Source organism: Salvia miltiorrhiza, chromosome 8, assembly GCF_028751815.1.
Source record: "Salvia miltiorrhiza cultivar Shanhuang (shh) chromosome 8, IMPLAD_Smil_shh, whole genome shotgun sequence".
NCBI lineage: Eukaryota > Viridiplantae > Streptophyta > Magnoliopsida > Lamiales > Lamiaceae > Salvia > Salvia miltiorrhiza.
The window spans coordinates 16733337-16753711 of NC_080394.1; the positions used below are offsets into that span (position 1 = coordinate 16733337).

Genomic DNA, 20375 nt, shown 5'->3' on the forward strand with positions numbered 1-20375 from the left:
AGCTTTAATCTCAAAAGAGGACACAGAATCTTACTCATGGGTATTGGATAAATTTGTTCAAATCATGGGGCGTGCACCTCGACTAATAATAACAGATCAAGACCCTGGCTTGAAGAGAGCAGTTTCATCGTCTTGGAAAGATACACGGCATAGGTATTGCATGTGGCATATTAGTATGAAGGTGGCCGAAAAAGTACCTATAAGGTTGAGAGATGACCAAGATTACAAATCAAAGTTTGAATATATCATCTGGTCAGATCATGAAGATCCGGATGCGTTCGAGGAAAACTGGAACAACATGATTGATGAATACGAGTTGTCCGACAACAGATGGAGCTTTAAGCTTTTTGGGATCCATCCTTCCTATCGGGAAAACGAGTCGGATGGTGAAATAGATATGAGATTAGAATAGCAGATGAATTGGAATGTGTCAATAATTTGTAGAAATCCATCTCGATTATCATATTGAATGAGAACTGAGAAGAATCCGCGATCTGATGAAATTTCCTAAATAGAGAAACAATGTATTTTACATCTATATCCTTTACTCTTGCATATACACTAATCTCGATATCATAGAATTAATTAAGCAGTAATTAGTTGTTAAATCGTAGCCGTCAGATATGATGAACCGAGTGGTTAGGATCTCTTCTTCTTTCTTCATCTAAGGAGTACTTTTTTGCTGAGTGTGACCCTATATATATATATATATATATATATATATATATATATATATATATAGGGTGCGGTTATAGTGAGAACCACACTTATAGTGAGAACATAAGAACCATTAAAATCAATGCATCTACTATATAAATTAATGCATTCGCTATTAAATTTAATGCATCCGAAAATAATAAAAATTTTGCTCCCTTCAGGATTCAAACCCAGGATCTGCATTCATCCACCAAGATGATGCATCCACCGTAGATCTTGATATTCGAATGGCTTAAAATGGTTCTCTGTTCTAATTTTATTTAGTAGTTCTTATTTGAACCTCTCCCTATATATATATATATACTATATATATATAGTATATATATATAGGGTGTGGTTATAGTGAGAACCACACTTATCGTGAGAACATAAGAACCATTAAAATCAATGCATCTACTATATAAATTAATGCACTCGCTATTAGATTTAATGCATCCGAAAATAATAAATTTTTTGCTCCCTTCAGGATTCGAACCCAGGATCTGCATTCATCCACCAAGATGATGCATCCACCGTAGATCTTGATGATCGAATGGTTTAAAATGGTTCTCTGTTCTAATTTTATTTAGTGGTTCTTATTTGAACCTCTCCCTATATATATATATATATATATATATATATATATATATTTGTGTTTAATTGTATGCATAATTAAGGCGACGAGCGGTGAACAACAACAAGAGGTACCTGACGGGTCGCCTATTGCAATTCATTTTTGTATGCAATATCATACGTATTTATGTTCAACTATATGCATATTTGTATTCAACTATATGCATAATCAAGGCGGCCATCGAGTGAAATTATTATTATTATTATTATTATTATTATTATTATTATTATTATTATTATTATTATTATTATTATTATTATTATTATTTTAACATCTGAAATTGTATTCCCAATTTACCCTGCGTGTATTTTGACTTTGAAGGCCTTAAAAGTCATGTGACATAGTTTAACATATTTTTAGTGTGCCACATGTACATTGGTTTAAATTTGGTACTATATACTATCTAAGGACACGGTCCTATCGGAACCCAATCACACTCTCTCTATCTCTGTCTCTGTCTCTCTCTCACACAATACACACACATATAAAAACTTATTTTCTTGTAAAACTTATTACAATCTAAACTTATTTTCTTGTAAGAACTTAGAACCAATCTAAACCCTTTATTTCTTTAGATTAACGGGTAAGATTGAATAGTTAATTTTAATATTTTAAAATTTGAAATTAATTAAATAAGGATATTATTGTGGTAAATGTGGAGCAATGTAACCGAATCGTCGTGGCGATTAAGATGGGATTTGTTCAATATATTTATTATAGTTTTATTTTATTTCCTAATATTAGATGATTTAATCCTAATCTTGTGAATTTTAAATCACTCGTACATATGCACTTCTATAAAATTTAATACGCACTTCTGTAAAATTTAATTCGCACCAAATTAATATTTTTCGTATACATGCACTTCAATATTTAAAAGACAATTGAGCTATATTTTTGTACACGCACTGCCTTAGATTATAATTTGCACCAAATTAACTACTATTACTTTTAAGTACACGCACTTCTATCATTTTATTTTTTATAAATGCATTTCTATAAATTTTAATTGGCAGTGGACTAATTTTTTCTTCGTACATGCATTTATATATTTGAAAGATAATTGAACTGCATTTTATATTTTTGTATATGCACTTCTATTATAGTATTTATTTGCACCAAACTAGCTTAGGATTACAATTGAATTCCATTTTATCTTTTCATACATGCACTTTTATGAATTATAAATTGCCCTGAACTATATTTCAAACATGTATTTTTATAAATTAAAACAAAATGAAACTTTTACCACTATAGTATATTGCTACAAATTCACGAATACAGTATCCCAACTGCACAACCCCACTAGAGGATTATAAACAAGATAGTATTTTTATTTTCTAATTTTTTTTGGTATGCTGAAGAACTACTTGAAAGTTGATACCTGTATCTTGCGGATGAATAAAATGGAAAAAAATGACACATTAACTAAAAAAAATTAATTTTAATGGATATCAGTCAAATGACCCCAATTAATTCAGCCACTAATAATTGTTCATTTACCAAATTTGCCATTTCTGATTAGGATAATTGATTTGTTTTATTTAGTTGTAAAAGATGAAATAAAATCGTGGCCCTACATTTGCTAGTGACGTCACTGACGTAGGGTGTAGATTGGTTCTACATTCTTATTTTAAGAATGATTATTATTTTAACTCATCCCTATATATATCTATAAACTATAATTTTGATATTAAGTATAATACAATTTAACTAATTTCTTATATTTTTTTTTTATTTTTTGAGTTATTTTGCTTTTCCGCGGCTTAGTTTTAATTCTAAATTTTTTGATTAATTCAGTTGACTTTTTTTTTTTGCTTTTTAAACAAAATATAAATTTAATTTGGTTTTAGCCAAAAATCGAACCAAAAATCAAATGCACTCTTATCTATAAAAACTGAAAGCAAGGACTTGCTATTTTCGCAGCAATTTTTTATTAATTGTTAAAACTAATTATCATTGTTAAAACTAACTATTTTTATTAATCTCATGGCCTCCCTCTTTTCCTCTTAAGACTACTTTTTGTGCATGAAAGAAGTATTATTTTAATTAGTACATAATATTGCCTATATATATTAAATTATTGATAATTATTTATTTTTCAATTTTGGCTTGATTTAACTTGTAAAGTTCTGTCATCGCCCTCTGTTTTCAGTTAATTAGGCTGTAGAAAACTGAGTCAGTCCAAGTAAAATAAAATGAATAATATAATGCGAAATTGCTATATACCAGTTTCTTTGGGTTGATTAGTATGCAAGATCCATTAGTTGGTTTCCGGCCAATCTCAACAAACTAGATCCATTAGATTTGATTGTCACACCTTAGATAAATTTGTGTCGAAACGGCAACTTAGATCTCATAACCTGGGAACCGGGACTTCTCCGGCACCAGCAAATCGAACCACAGGCAAGCCGCCCCGGCTAGCCCTTCAAACAGGGAGTATGTATGCTCCCCTCCTCCACTACCACCCTCACCGGTAATGTGATACAAGTAGCTCGCGAATGCCTTGGCTCGTTCCTCGTATATGCTCTCCCCGGTCAGCCGGAGTAGGGACAGGAACGCGTAAGCATTCCCAGAAACACCATCACCCAGCCCCGCCTTCTTCACCAAGCCGCTCTTCCACACTACTTCTCCAGCTTCAATGGCTGCATCGCGAAACTCCCTGTCGTTCGGGAACACCTATAAATGTACACACAAATTCGCTATCAAGATCCGTAAGATGGCATTCGTACCAAAATTCAAACACTAACAAGAACTGAATATTGAAATAGATGCCATCCTCACACAAGTATTTGTAAGAGGGTAGTTTTGCTGACCTCTGATGCTTTGCACAAGGTTATGGCGACCCCACCAGCTCCGTGAGACCACTGGACGAGATTGTCCCTCGGGTTCCCTTCGCTTACCGGATAGTTCCCACTATGCGGGAACCTGTTGCTCATCATGTACCTCAGAGTTGCCTTGACGTCCTTGATATCATCCTCAGACAGAGGGAAGTGCAATAGCACATGTAAAATACCAACAAGGCCGTGAGCCGCGCCCCAGTACCTAGTTCCATGCCACCTGTACATGAGCGGACAAGCTAGGTTATCACAAGCACCCGCCCGGCCCCCTGCTAGAACTGCTTCAACAACTCCCATGAGAAGATCACAAGGGATCGTTTCATCTCCCAAGTACTTGTTTACTAACAGAGCAGCCCACAGAAATCCAGCTCGACCATAAAGAAGATCGTACGACATTCCAAACCCACCTTCTTCAGGTCCAACAGGAAGAGCCTTCTCTTGCGCCATCTATTATGTGATCATGTATTAGATAATGCAATAGATATATTTTTTACTAAAATTGTTATTATCGAACAAAGAAAAACACAGTCGCACACCAACCTAGCCCTCTAGGTGACTCGAACCCCGACCTATGGGTTAGAAAGAAGTGTCTTACCAACAAACTGCGTTTCATCGTTAGATAATGCAATAGATATGGCACTATCTGATTATACTGAAAATATTCAAATACAACTGTTTCACGACAATCAGCTAATAATCAAATGTTACCTCTAGGAAACAGTTCAGATAGAAGTTACGCTTCTCTTCGTCCCCGGAGTACTTTGCAGTAATGGCACCAAGTGCATAAACCCCTCCTCTACCACAGAGAAAAGTAACATGTCTGGAAAAGAGGCAAAAAAGAGCTAACAAAATGTCAGAAAAATGATGCAAATACTTGGAAGTTCACAATAGCAAATGAATGATAACTAGATCAGTTCTTAAATGAAATTACCAAGGGAGAGTGTTCTTCTACAAGCAAATCAAGTTTCCAAATGAAGATTGTGAACATATCATGCTTACTAGCAATGTCAAGAAATTCAAGAGCCATTTACAAATGCTTCTTTTTTAAGTTGGTAAGAGTTTAGGCATATATTAACATAACCACCCACATAAACTCGAAAGACCATTTTATTACTAAATGACACGATTGAAGGGTCATCAATGCCACACAATTTTATGTCAAGTAAAGTTAGTAAACACAATGAAGTCATGAAAGCCCATATGATACCAAGTAATTTTAATCTCATGTAGAAGATAATTGTTTGGCCACATCAGGTTTTTGAGCATGTGACAGTAAACAATACGGTGGTGAAAGATATTACAGAAGAGCACGGGGTCTTTGAAACTGTGCTCTTGGTTTATTTCAATAAACCAGTTTTGCTGAGAAAAGCTGTCCTACTTGACATTTGAAGAGGAAATTCTACTTTCGTGATCTAGATAGCATTCTACATGATCCAGATGAAGACGTTGACAAGTGAATTGATCAGCCAATGCAAGTTCCAAATCCAATTTTTCGTCATTTTTCTTGTGTTTTAAGCACCTCAAAATTGCACCTAATATCTTATCAGTGAAAACTTGCACTTCATTTACTTCGAAAAATCAAACTTGCTAAATGCCCCAATTCCAACTTTTTCATTTTCTACCGATCAAAACTCCTCCTACCTACTTGTTCGGCCTAAACAAAAGAAAATGCAGGATTACCACTCATTTCCAATATTAGCAAAACACGGCACATTCATCACAGAAATGTGTCAATCACCACAGTCCACCACCTGCTGCGGACGAAAACAAATTCACTAAATCTCTATCTTTTCCTCTGTATATCACAATTAAGCATTTCCTGGAACGACATAAATCTAGCAACCCAATCAAACACCCCCAGGAAAAAAAAACAGGACTCATAATATATAAATGATCACACTTTCAGTACCATTACTATCAACACAAATTATTTCTACTCTACCTGTTTGATATATGACCTGCGGCGGCGCAGGCGTCGACGATTTCAGCGCACAGCTGCAAATCGCGGCGGGCTCCGGTGGCCTCATAAGACCGCAGACACGCGAACGCCGTCCCCATCAGACCCGTATAAACTGTCGGGTCCAAGCTCCCTTCAGCTCCTCGCCGTCTCCACGTCATCTCCACCACCTAATTACACATAACTATCAACTCATAATTCCAAAAAAAAAAAAAATGTACAACACACACTGGTACAGTATTCACCGTCCATCCACACGTTTTGTACTTCGAAAAATCCCTAATTCTCTCCATTGGAGAAATTAGCCGGGCATCATTCAGAAATAGCTAAGGGGAAAAACACCAACACGCACTGATTCGAGCAGAAACGGTGTGAAAACTCCAAAAAAGAGCACAAAAAACCAAGTACGTATACCTGATCTTTGAGGGAGACGGCAGCTCTGAGAAAAGCATCATTCGTGAGAGAAAGGTCGGAGTCCTTCGGATCAGAAGCAGCTCTGAGCAGCTCAAACCGTTCATCTACATCATCATGACTTTTGCTGTTGTTGCTCTCCTCTGAAGCATACTCCACCACCCAAGACGACATTCTCTCTCTAAACACCACCCTCTCTTTCTCCTAGTTTTATCTTCTCACTTAAAAACGTCGGTATGGATATGATGACTGCTCAGATAGATATGTTGGGAAGAATCCTCCACTTTGAGTGAGATATTTATAGCGAGATGCCGCTGCAATTTTGTGGGAAGTGGAGAGAGTGATCGTGTGCGCCCGTGTGCAGGAATTTGGGGGTGACGTGGCGGTAGGATGCTCTGCGCGACGGAATGAAATTCAGTGTACCACACTTTATGTCCCACTTTGTGTCTTACTTTCAATTTTATTTATTTTCTTATATATTTTTTCTTCAATTTCAACTTTATATGCTTTAGTTTAATTTTGTGATTATTAACTAGGGTTTATTCCATCAATCTAGGGTATATAATTATTTTTTATCATTTAATTTCACTTTTATTAGTTAATAATAGGTTGATAAATTCAAAGTCATGGTATATACTTTTTAAAACTTTTAATTTTTTAAAATAAAAATTAAATATAATTCATAGTATCATAATAAATTTTATTTTTATAAAAAATATTTTTAAAATAATAGATATAAGAATGGGACACAATGACACACATAAAATTATGGGACACTGGATCTCATCTCCTGTGCGACTGCCACGGCATTCATTGTGCGCAACTGACTAATTTGAAATGAGATTTACGAGGTTACTATTTGTGTAGTGCTATATCTTAATCACCCGTTTCCTTATTTTGATAACATACTGTAATTATTCCTAAATACATAAAGTTTCACTAAATTCTGGTATTGCACATCATCTTTAACATTCGTTTTAAAATATATCATTTTTATCTATTTTCTGATTTTGCACATGACCACTTAGACTATATTTATCAACAACCTACACCAACCTAAATTTTCAATAAAAAAAATATTTCTCTCTCTTCCACATACACAATCTATAATTAAACAACCTTTGTATTTTATCCATGACCTCTTTCAACCCAATATATATATACTTATATTCTAATTTAATATTATTACTTTTAAAATTTGGTGCCACGTGTCAAAACAAGGAAAATGGTTGTTGAGATTGTCCTGCAACCCTTTTGACAACCGGTTACCCTGATGAAATCATTTCTTTCATTTTTTATTATTTAAATTTTTTGTCTTATATGATAACCTATATATGACCGATTGTGTTGGTCATGGATAAAAATGGTCTTAACCTCTCAACCGTGAAAATGAGTTGGAACGCAGAAATCCACATAAGCACACCGGCCGGAGCATTTAAATGACGTGGCTGATAGATTGAACAAAACTGTGTCGTTTGGATCATTAAATAAAGAGCAAATGGGCTCACTTAGCCCTTCCAACTTAATAAAAGGAAAAAATGTCCACTCAAATTAAAACATGGAAATAGTAGCCTTTAAGACTTTTTTACCCTTATTTGAATTTTTAATAATTTATGAAAACTGAAAAATTAAATCCTATTTTGTTCAATTAAAAATATAATTAAATCAAATAAAATTACATCAAAAAATTACCATATCAAATTTACCACACCCAAAATTCACACTCAAACCCTAACATCTTCCCCCATCGCCTTTGAGTTCTCACGCCGCCGCCGTGTCCGGCGCCGGCCGCCCGCTCCGCCGCCGTTCCGTCATTGTCCAGCAGCTACGCCTGTCAACGGCTGCCGCCTCTCCTCTCCTCTCCCACTGCATCTCCTTTCCTCTCCCGCTGCGAGGAACGAACCGGCGCCGTCCTCCACGGCTGCCGCCTCTCCTCTCCTCTCCTCTCCCGCTGCGCCGTCGGAACCGGCGCCGTCTCTCTTCTCCCTCTGTAAGTTCAATCGGTGTTAAAGGATTTAGGTTGTGTATTATTTCAATCGGCGCCTCTCTTCTCCCTCTTCAAGTTCAATCGGCGCCATTGTTACACACAAAAACGGAAATATACTTGTTTACACACAAAAACGATAGTTACACACATTATCAATTGTTACACACTTTATTCGAATGTTACACACAATTTCGGAAGATAATGTGTGTAACAGTGCAAAATTTGAACTGTTACACACATTATCTTCCGAAATTGTGTGTAACCGTTCAAAATGCTTCATTACACACATTATCGACCACAAATGTGTGTAATGGTTCAAACTACACTGTTACACACATTATCAGCCGAAATTGTGTGTAAACGTGAAGTGTGAACCATTACACACATTTGTGGTCGATAATGTGTGTAATGAAGCATTTTGAACGGTTACACACAATTTCGGAAGATAATGTGCGTAACAGTTCAAATTTTGCACTGTTACACACATTATCTTCCGAAATTGTGTGTAACATTCGAATAAAGTGTGTAACAATTGATAATGTGTGTAACTATCGTTTTTGTGTGTAAACAAGTATATTTCCGTGTAACCATGAACACAATGCAAAAATCACAAATCAAGAACCAACAACAACAAGAATATTCACTAATACTGAACCAAATCAACCAAATCTCGTTATTTGAACATCATTACAACGGGGATTAACACATCCCTCTATTATGAAGATTTAGTCAACAAAATTTCAAAACACCATTTTTTCAAAAACCTTTCGACAAATTCCGTGTTATGAGAGATTAGGAGGCTGTGACTTACCGGAAACGAGAGGAACAGAAGCAAAACGGCCTTGGAGACCGCCTCACGGGACCGCCGGAAAGAGGTCGCCGGAAAAAAAGCCGCCGGAGACGGTGGTAACTTGGGGAAGAAGACGGTAACTTTTTTTTACCCAAATATGATTTAACCTAAAATATAGGTTTTGTTTTTTGTTTTAACTTTTTTTGATTTTGCTATTTTCTAAAATTTTCGAAAATTACTAAAAAAACTAATTAATCAATATATATTATTAAGGGTAACTTTGTCAATTCAACACTAAAAAGGCTACATTTTCCATATATTAACCTTCATGGACATATTTTCCTACAACTAAAAGGTTTTGGCTAGAGTAGGGGTTTTGCTCTTAAATAAAACTCCTAAAATCATAAATCCCTAAATCAATTAGAACAGAACTCACGCACTCTCCCTCATTGAACTCACGGTCGAGCACACTAAACTCACGGCCGATTTCAATTGCGGCGGACCAGGGTGCCGTTGCGCCGACAGCAGGGGTGCCGATTTCGACGGCGCCGATGACTGGGTTCTTGGTGTGTTTCAGGCGAGCAACGGAAGGCTTGGCATTTGTATGTCGAATCTGGATATGCAATAATCTGGTATAGGTTGAGGTTACTGTTCAAAATGGCATTCTGGATATGCAATAATCTTCACAACTGTATATGTGGGGACTATTGCCGTTTCAAACTTTTTCCCTTACCATTGAGTACTTGATTTATTTGTATGTGTTCCTTAATGCAGTTAATAATCTATTCTTTTGTTCAATGTGTTGCAATTGCCAATTGGTTGTAGAATTAGAGGTATTATCTTAGCAATGTTGAGCTTAATATTATAATACATTATGGCTGTTGTGGGGTAAACATTAAAGAAAAGGTTAGAAGAGTTGTATAAATGAGCTTACTGTCGGTCTAGGGTCTGTATAAAATGGCAGGGTGCCTCCAAAAGAGCCTTACCCTCGCGAGCCCAAGCCTTCTGTTGCTAGCCTAAAAACACCAAGAACTCAGTCCCCGGTGCCGTTGAAATCGGCACCCTGCTGCCGGCACGATGGCACCCTGTACCGCTGCGATCGAAATTGGCCATGAGTTTAGTGTGCTCTGCCGTGAGTTCAGTGAGGGAGCGTGTGTGAGTTCTGTTCTAATTGATTTAGGGATTTCTGATTTTAGGAGTTTTATTTAATGAGCCAAACAGCACAGTTTTGTCCAATTTGTCAGGCACGTCATTTAAATGCTCCTGTGTACTTATGTGGATTTCTGGGTTCTAACTGATCTTCACGGTTGAGATGTTAAGTGGTCATGCGCAAAATAAGAAAATAGATAAAGGTGATGTATTATGAGGCGAATTTTAAAAATGATATGCAATACCAGAATTTAGTGAAACTTTATGTATTTACAGACAATTACCCCTTTATTTTATCAGTACTATTGTATCAGTATCAATATAAAAAATATTTTCCAATTTTTGGAAATTAATTTAAAAGAATTTTGTAAAGCAAGTAAACCACCACATTATGTATAAGTCAATTATTTATCAAATTGATCACCTTATGAGCAATCGGTAGAATTATTTACTGTACTTACAATTAAAATATATTTATTTGAATGTCAGTCAATTTAACATTGATTAAACTGATCTGCGTCAAATCAATTTACTAATTATCAGCTAAATTATTTCAAAACACAATACTTTGAAAAATAAAAAAATTTATAACTGATGTATCTATAATTGATATCAGAGCATGTATTGATTTATCCATAATTGGTATCAGAGCAAGGGTCAAAACTGTACACACACACACACATATATATATATATATATATATATATATATAGGGGGCGCTCCAATGAGACCCCCTAATTTTAATGAGATATAGAGCACGATCTGGTGCGTTTATATTATCAATCCTATGGCTGATATTGTATCTGGAGGGTGATTTTTTTCCGCAGGGTTTGAATCCTGGAGAGAGCAGAATATTTTAAATTTTGTTATTCATCAGTATATACTGCATTGTTCATCAGTATATACAACCCTGTTCATCATTATATATGTCTTATTCATTACGAATTTTTTAAATTTTATTTTTCATCAGTATATACATCTTGTTCATTAGATATACGTTTTGTTCATTAGTATTATATATCTTATTCATTGTACTCATGTTACACGAAAAATAGGGGGTCTCACTAGAGCGCGCCCCTATATATATAAGGTGTGGTTCTAGAGAGAACTATATTATTTGTAAGAACATGAGAACCATCAAATCTAATGCATCCACTATAAAAATTAATGCATTCGCGCGCGGTTAAAATTAATGCACTAAAAAAAATATAAAAAATGCTCCCTTCAGGATTCGAACCCAGTTGATGCATTCATCCAACAAGATGATGTATCCACCACAGATCTTGATGATCGAATGACTGAAAATGGTTCTCCGTTCTTATTTTATTTAGTGGTTCTTTCTTGAACCTCTATATAGGGGTGCGCTCCAGTGAGACCCTCTATTTTTCGTGTAACATGAGGACAATGAATAAGACATATAATATTAATGAACAAGACGTATATCTAACGAACAAGATGTATATACCGATGAAAAATAAAATTTAAAAAATTGGTAATGAATAAGACATATATACTGATGAATAAGGTAGTACATACTGATGAACAATGCAGTATATCCTGATGAATAACAAAATTTAAAATATTCTGCTCCCCCTAGGATTCGAACCCTGCGGAAAAAAAATACCCTCCAGATACAATATCAGCCATATGATTCATAAAATAAACGCACCAGATCGTGCCCTAGATCTCACTAAAATTAGGGGGTCTCATTGGAGCGGCCCCTATATACATATATATATATATATATATATGTATGTATATCAGATATGCTTGAACTGATCTACACAACTCACTCCAGTTTTGCACAAGTCCAACTTCTCCCAAGGATAGAATCACTGTAGATCAAATAATTAGAAGTGGACAATATGAAGAACTGTCAACCAGCAAAGAGCTATCAAGAATGGTCAACCTCATATCCAAGCAGTTCTAAAAAATGAATGTTAAATTATGCAAGTTTGGAAACTACTCTTCAAGAGATCACAACTCCTATAGCAGTCTCAGAACAAAGAAGGCTCATGATGAAGTTAGTGATGAACCAACCCTTCACATCCAGTAGAGTAGAAATGAGAAATGAATGCTATGAGTGTGGAAAAATAGGACATCTCAACATACATTGTCCAAGTCTTAGTTTTAGAGGAAGAAAAGTTCGCTGTGACAAAGCCTACGATAAATGACAAAGCAGAAAGTGATGATAGCAATAGATCTATTGCAGTGACAAGTCACTCGATGAGCTTCTAGAGGAAGATAATTGCAGTGACAAGTCACTCGATGAGCTTAAGGTACCTACCAATCTCTCAAAATTATCTTCTTCTCCAACTATCACTGTTTCTAAGCAAGTAGTTGAATCTGAAGGAAACACTGTCAAATGGGATGAACTGGAGCAAATCATGATTGATCATAAAAAATTGTTCAACCTGTATGAACTTGCTCAAAAATAAAATTCCAAAATAAAACGATCCAAGAGCTCGCTGAGAAGATTGAGCTATTTTGATTAGCGATGACAAATTCAAAGCCGAAAATAAACTAGTGGACAAATACTGCATTGTCTTTCATAAAGTAGAAACAACTAAAGTCCACTAAAGGTTTCCCTTGTCAGAGAAGAAGCTCTGAAAAGAAAAATTTGAGATCTTCGCTTCTCTCCCGAAGAGGCCAACCCGATTCAGACTGCTTACAAAAGCTTACCATTAAAACCTAAATCAGGACTCATGTTTGTTTCTAACAAGAATTTTTCATCTATGAGTTGTACTAAGCCTGCTATAAGAGATACTAGGAAACTAAAAGGGTGTTTGGCTGAGCTTATAAGCTCCTCAAAACAGCTTATAAGTTGTTTAAGAGCTTATAAGCTCCTTCAAAGTGTTTGGCAAAATAAGCTCTTCAACAGCTTATAAGCTCCAAAAATAAGCTCCAAGAGCTTATAAGCTCCCCAAAAAATAAGTTCATCCACCCCAACTTATTTTTTTATAATCTCATATGCAACAATCTTTTTACAAATATTTTTCAACTATAATTTATTATTTCCATCATATATCATTTAAGTTCATTTTTCTTCGATTTTCTCTCTCTAAAAAAATATTTTCTCTCTCTAGTAAAAAAATTCTCTCTCTAGCTTATAAGCTCAATTATCCAAACACTTTGACAACTTATAAGCTCTTAAAAATTATATCTTATAAGCTCTTGAAACATCTTATAAGCTCTAATCTCTTTAAAATAAGCTTAGCCAAACACCCTCTAAGTCTTCGATCCCACACACCAAAACAACAAATGCTGCTAAGAGACTCAAAGGACCTAAGGATAATACTCTTAAAATTGTTGATTTCACCAGATAACCCAAAACATTTCAAGTGAAAACCAATTCGCATAAGTCTTCCCAGTTAAGGAAGCTCATGCAAGAAAGACTCCGGTTTATATTTTAAAAAAAATATGGTTTACGGTTTAGGTTTGGTTTTTTAAAATTATAGACCAAACCAAACCGTAAACCGTAATATATTTGGTATTATTATTACTATTATTATTATTATTATTATTATTATTATTATTATTATTATTATTATTATTATTATTATTATTATATTTTTAAAAAATTAAAATTAATCTATAATAAACAAACCTTAATTACCTTTAGTATATCACGAAAATACATGTAATATTAACATATTTAGTTATTTACAATAAAGAAACTTTAATTACCTATCAATGATTCAATATCATCGGCTCTCTTAATTCTAAAACCCTAACTTGTCATTTGTTCCCAATTTTCTATCATCGCCGATCTCCAGTCGCCATCCGAGCAACTTCCCTGCCATCGATGCATAAGAGGTAAAAGTTTAACAACTTATCCTTGTTTCAATTAATTAATTTAGTAATCTTTTGCACACTTATGTAGTTGTGTTTCTCTACTTTATAAAAGAAAGATGCAAGTAAAGGTGTAGATAACTAGATATTATATGTGTGTATGTAATATGATGAGAAACTAATATAGTAATACATATAATGCACGAACCCTTGTTATGGTGCTGTAATAGGAGAAAACTAAAAAGAATATACATATATTGTCCATATGTGCTGGTATGCAATTTATTTTTGGTGTCGGATTATAAGTCTAATTATAAGTGTGACATCTTCTATTACTTTTATAATTATTAATTAACTATCTTTAAATGATATTTTTCAGATGTCCAATTCCAATAATACTCCACTTGTAGTTTCTGATGATTTGGAGAATAAAGATGCCGCTACTCAGAAGGAAGATGATGAGAATCTTAAACAAACAAGAAAATCTATGAAACCTGGGTCAGATGTTTGGAAGCATTTCACATTGTATAAGCAAGAAGGAAAGCGTAATTGTAACTACTGTGGTGTTTCTTATAAGTGCACTCGTCAAATCAATGGTACTAGTACTTATAGGAAACACTTAAAGAGGTGTTACAAATGTTTACAAAATAATTGCAAAGATCTAGATCCAAATTAAAGCAAACTCAATTGAGTTTGTATTCTAGTGTCAATGGAGAAGGAAAGCAAGGGGTATCTGTGAAAAATTGGATTTTTAACTATGAAAAGTGTAGAGATGCTTTAGCACACATGGTAATAGTTGATGAGCTTCCATTTAGATTTGTTGAAGGAGAAGGGTTTAAACACTTTTGTTCTAAAATGCAAAATAAGCTTGTTGTGCCTTCTAGGATCACAATTGCTAGAGATGTTTATGAATCAGAGACTGAAATTGAAGAGTGTTTTGAAGGCTAATCGTGGGAGAGTTTGTTTAACTACTGACACGTGGACTTCATTGCAAACAATAACTACATGTGTCTGACAGCTCACTTATTGATAATGAGTGGAAATTTAACAAGAGAATTCTGAACTTTTGTCCAATATCAAGTCATAAAGGAGAAGTTATTGGTAAAGCGATTGAAAAATGCTTGCTTGCTTGGGGTCTCGAAAATGTGATGACCATTACTGTTGATAATGCAAGTTCGAATGATGTTGCAATTGTTTATTTGAAGAGAAGAGTCAATAATTGGGGGACATGTGTTTTGAAAGGAGAGTTTATGCATGTAAGATGTATTGCTCATATTATGAACTTAGTGGTCCAAGATGGTCTGAAGATGGCTAGTGATTCTGTTAATCGCATTCGGAATGCTGTTAGATTCGTTAGATCATCTCCGGATAGATTTGAAAGGTTCAAAAAGTGTGCTTTAACTGCAAAAATTCAATCTCAAAGCTTGTTGTGTCTCGATGTTCCAACTCGATGGAACTCCACTTATTTGATGTTGGACACAGCTTTGAAGTTTGAAACTGCATTTGATATTTATGATGAAGAAGATCCTCACTATGGGGATGATATTTGGGATGAGGATGGATATGTGGAAAGGTTTGGGAAAACCTATGTGCACTGATTGGCATCATGTAAAGAACCTCATAGAATTGTTGAAAGCTTTCTATAATTTGACTTTGCGTGTTTCTGGTTCACTATATGTTACTTGCAATAACTATTTTGATGAGATTACGGATGTTGATTGTTTGTTGAAAGATTGGTGTAAGAGCTCTAATGATGGTTTTAGAGGTATAGCTTTCAAAATAAAAGAGAAATGTGATAAATATTGGGGTGATCCTAAAAAGTTAAATGTGATGTTGTTTGTTGCTACTGTACTTGATCCTCGATACAAGTGGGATTATGTTGAGTATGGAATTTGTCAAATGTATGAGAGTGAGGTAGCTTTGACAGTATGCAATCGAATAAAGAAGGCTCTTAATGATTTGTTTGAAGAGTACAAGGGTTCAAAATCATCTAGTTCGTGTCATTTGACTCAAAGTGGTAGTTCAAGTATGGAGAATGTAGAGTGCAGTTGACTAAGCAAGGGAATTATGAAGTCGAGGTACAAGAAGCTCAAAGCAACAAAAGATGATGAGAACGCCAAATCAGAGGTGGATAAGTATTTAGATTAAGATAAATAAGAAGAAGATGTGGAAGAATTTCATATTTTGAAATGGTGGAGTAATAATTGCTCAAGATTTCCCACACTTTCCTTTGTAGCTCGTGATATTTTGGCTATCCCTGTTTCCACAGTTGCATCTGAGAGTGCTTTTAGCACTAGAGGTCGAGTTCTTGATCCTTTTAGGAGTTCGTTAACTCCTAAGATTGTGGAGGCTCTCATTTGCGCTCAAGATTGGCTTCGTGCATCACCCCTTGATGTTGAGGGGAAATTGGATGATGTGGTCCAATTGGAAAACGATTTGTATTGTGTATTTATACTTTGGTATTATTATTTCTCACACTCATTTACATATGAATTTGTATTTTTCTTTGTTTTTCTTAATGCAGATTTGTCCAGTATCAGTTTATCTCCTCCTATTATTGATATAGCATAGTATTTTGAAGTGCGATTTGTTATTTGAGGTAAATAATTCAATTCTATCTTTTTCTCTTTTCTTTCTAATCACAATTTTGTCGTTTACGATGTTTTTCATTTGATTAATTATCTAGAAAAATATTATTTATTGAAGTGGTTTGCCATTTTGGATATCGCATTGTTAGTTTGATTATCATATTATGGTTTCACACTTTATATTAGCATTGTTATTATATTTAATGTAATATTGGGCTACAGAACCGACCCATGCATAAATGTTCGTAAAAGAATGACCAAAATAATAAAATTGCTTATCCAAAATATTAAAACCATCATGTACACATAGTATTTTGAAATTAATGTCATTTATTATTTGAGAGGTAAATGACTCAATTCTGCCTTCTTCGTCTTTTTCTTTTGTAATCATAATTTTTTTATGTTACTAATTATTATCATTTTTATTTTCATATAATATTCAGGTTGGATCGTTGGTTCTGTCACAAAAGTTGAAGATGTGAAGTTTATGCAACTTTTTGATTTTTTTTAAGCCTACTATTTTATTCTTAAAAGACTCATGGAGTCATTTCATTTATGTCTTAGAATAAATCTTAGTGTGTTTCGACTTTATTATTATTTTTAATGACATTTTATTTTTACCATTTTCAAAGTTTTTAGATATTTGTTCTTTTTATTACTTTGGAACAAGAAAATAAAAAATATAAATAAACCGCAAACCAAACCGCATTAATTCAGTTTGGTTTGGTTTTTATATTAATACAGTTTGGTTTGGTTTAAAAAATTATCAAACCGTATTTTTACGGTTTGATTTGGTTTTGCTACCAAACCAAACCGCGAACACCCCTATACAGAAGTCATCAAACACTTGCTAGACATCCATATCATAACAACACCGTGTACTCACATTATCAGAAACACCAGTTCATAAAACAGTTACAAAGGCCCAGAACTCAACCTTTCACAAGTTCACTCATATCTCAATTTGAAAATATACCGTATAAGATCATTTTTGTTAACAGGTTTGGAAGATAAATTCATGCTAAAATCAAATTTGGATTTCAAAAACTACGACTAACAAATTTCGGACCCAGCACAAATTGGGTACCACAAGCTTAACTGATAACACCCACTTTTCTATGGTTTTTAATGTTCTTATGATGTCAATTTTATATGGAATTGAGTGTTTGATGATTTTTTATGCTTAAATTGCTTTATCTTGTGAAATATGATATTTTCTCGTACTTTGATGAATTTTACAGAAATATTAAGTTTGAATTTGGATGAGTGGTCATATTAAAAGTTGTAGATCATCTCGATACAAGTTTGTGGAAGCAAACAGATTGCAAATTAGAGTTCGAACGAGAGAGTTATGGCTGAAACAAGAAAGTCGCGCGCAGCAGCGGAACGACAGCAACCCTGGGGGAGATCGTCGGCTAGGTCGCCGAATACGCTATTTTGTCCGCGTTTTTGTGGATTTTTGGCTTTATCGGTATTTTTTAGTTTTGTGCTATATTTATCTCTTGTGCCTATATATAGGTCATTTTCTTGACCTATTAGATACCTCTCTTCACCTTTCTTCTCCATCTTTTCATATTTGTTCAGTTTTAACTTAAATTTTTATAGCTTTCATACATAGATTAGATTTATTTTCGTGCAAGATTCAAGATTTCAGCTGTTCATCCTAAATTATTTCCGGGTTTTATTAATTTCAATTCTTTTATTGCTTTATTCTTTATTATATTTTTGATGTATTTCCTGATGTCTAGTTAGTTTTCTTTTCTGATTCTAGATTTTATAAATAGTTGATTAGATTTATGTGATTCATTTATTGGTATATTTTTGGCTTCCAGTTTCTGATTCATAATTACTGGTGCTTGATTTTTTGTGAATTATTTGGCCAATAATTTGCATGTTTAGTTATTCGGTTTGAGACCTAGCGGAGATAATTGTTTAGCGGATTCAATAATGTATGATATGATTTTTTTTCTTGAGACCTAACGGAGATAAGCGGATCATAGAGAGCTATTCTTATGAGCTTTTGGTAGTTAGAAGATTTTCTTGGGACCTAACGGATATAAAGAATTTACTAATCTACTATCATAAACTGCTCTAGGGAGAGTGTGTGATTACCTATGTGATCTCTAACTAGGACTGGATTAAATTGATAATTAGGACTAATAGGTTAATTGTGTGAATTTGATTAACAAAATTACATCCCTAGGATCAGTATTTTATTTATCTGATTTATTTTTATTTATTTGAGTATAGTATTTTTATTCTCCATTTTATATTTTTGTTTTTGCTTGAATATTGCTAGAGTATTATTATGATTACTTAGTGTATTTTCGCTTATCAATCCTTATGAATACGATACTCGGTTGCTATTTATACTACGATTACACCGTGTTAGTTGCGGTATTTTTGTTGCTAATAAATTAGTGATCAACTACAACAAGTTACGACTTTGGGATGTGTCATAAAAGTAAAGAAGAATTACCAAACAAGTACAACCCCAAATCGAAGGAGCACTCCCCTTTAAAACTACATTCTTAAAAACTGATCATCAATCAAGGGGAGCTGCAAAAACAATAACCAAACTTCAAACATAAATCTACATGCAAAAGGAAAATTTGTGGCATCATCTCACTAAAGACCACGGAATAAAGGATACTATTGTTGTGAAAATTCTCACAAACTGCTATTATCTCTACAAAGAAAATAGGGCGTGTTTTGTCCTCACTTGCACGCTCCCTGAGAAACTTTCTAATGGGTCACCCATCTTGGAATTGCTCCAAGTCAAGCACGCTTAACTTTGGAGTTTTTTCCACGTGGTCACCAGAAAATAAGATGCATCTTATTAGTATGAGTAGCTTAATCAAATCGTTTAAGCTCTCATTGAATATATCGTCTCATTCCAACGTATTCTCGGAATCCCTCTCGTTCGGGTATGTTCTAGTTCGTCCATGCGCCCCTCCGCTTGGAAGTCATAATCAAAGTCGCTCTTTGTCCGTGCCTCTTTTGCACCGGTGATCACTCCATACTTCATCCCCGGGCGTCACAGACAAGCCTACCAACTTCCGCTTGGTTCGTCCCCGAACCACACTGTACTGGGAGAGGTTCGACTTTGATACCACCTTTAACAGTCCCAGCTCCAGACTTGACGATTGTCCCCACAGACCAACACGGGTCTTTTCTAGCGTGTTTTATCTTCACTCGCACACTCCCCAAGAAACTTTCCAGGGGGTCATCCATCCTGGAATTTCTCCAAGCCAAACACGCTTAACCTTGGAGTTTTTCCACGTGGTCACCAGAAAAAAAAGATGCATCTTGTTAGTATGAGTAGCCTAATCAAATCGTTTGAGCTCCCCTTGAATATGTCGTCCCATTCCAACATATTCTCGGAATCCCTCTCGTTCGGGTGTGTTCCGATTCATCCCTGCGCCCCTCCGCTTGGAAGTCTTAATCGAAGCCGCTCCTTGTCTGTGCCTCTTTTGCACTGGCGATCACTCCGTACTTTGTCCCCGGACGTCACAATATCAATGTCCAACA

The 20375-nt window shown here is 34.8% G+C and overlaps 1 protein-coding gene across 1 annotated transcript; it reads right to left on the reverse strand.

The window, feature by feature from the left end:
• Positions 1-3519: 3519 nt before the first annotated feature.
• On the reverse strand, positions 3520-6872 carry LOC131001461 (lanC-like protein GCL1). Its single transcript, XM_057927852.1, has 5 exons — positions 6542-6872; positions 6113-6297; positions 4879-4990; positions 4147-4617; positions 3520-4009 (listed from the first exon to the last, which is right to left on the reverse strand). The coding sequence occupies exons 1-5, from the start codon at positions 6710-6712 to the stop codon at positions 3680-3682; spliced, it is 1269 nt and encodes a 422-aa protein (XP_057783835.1). The 5' UTR covers positions 6713-6872; the 3' UTR covers positions 3520-3679.
• Positions 6873-20375: the final 13503 nt, after the last annotated feature.

Excerpts from the sequence above, each read along its gene's own strand:
- LOC131001461 (XM_057927852.1), bottom strand. The coding sequence starts at position 6,712 with ATGTCGTCTTGGGTGGTGGAGTATGCTTCAGAGGAGAGCAACAACAGC. Across the intron at positions 6,298-6,541 it reads CCGTCTCCCTCAAAGATCAG|GTGGTGGAGATGACGTGGAG; the intron begins GTATACGTACTT and ends ATGTGTAATTAG. Across the intron at positions 4,618-4,878 it reads ATCTGAACTGTTTCCTAGAG|ATGGCGCAAGAGAAGGCTCT; the intron begins GTAACATTTGAT and ends ATCACATAATAG.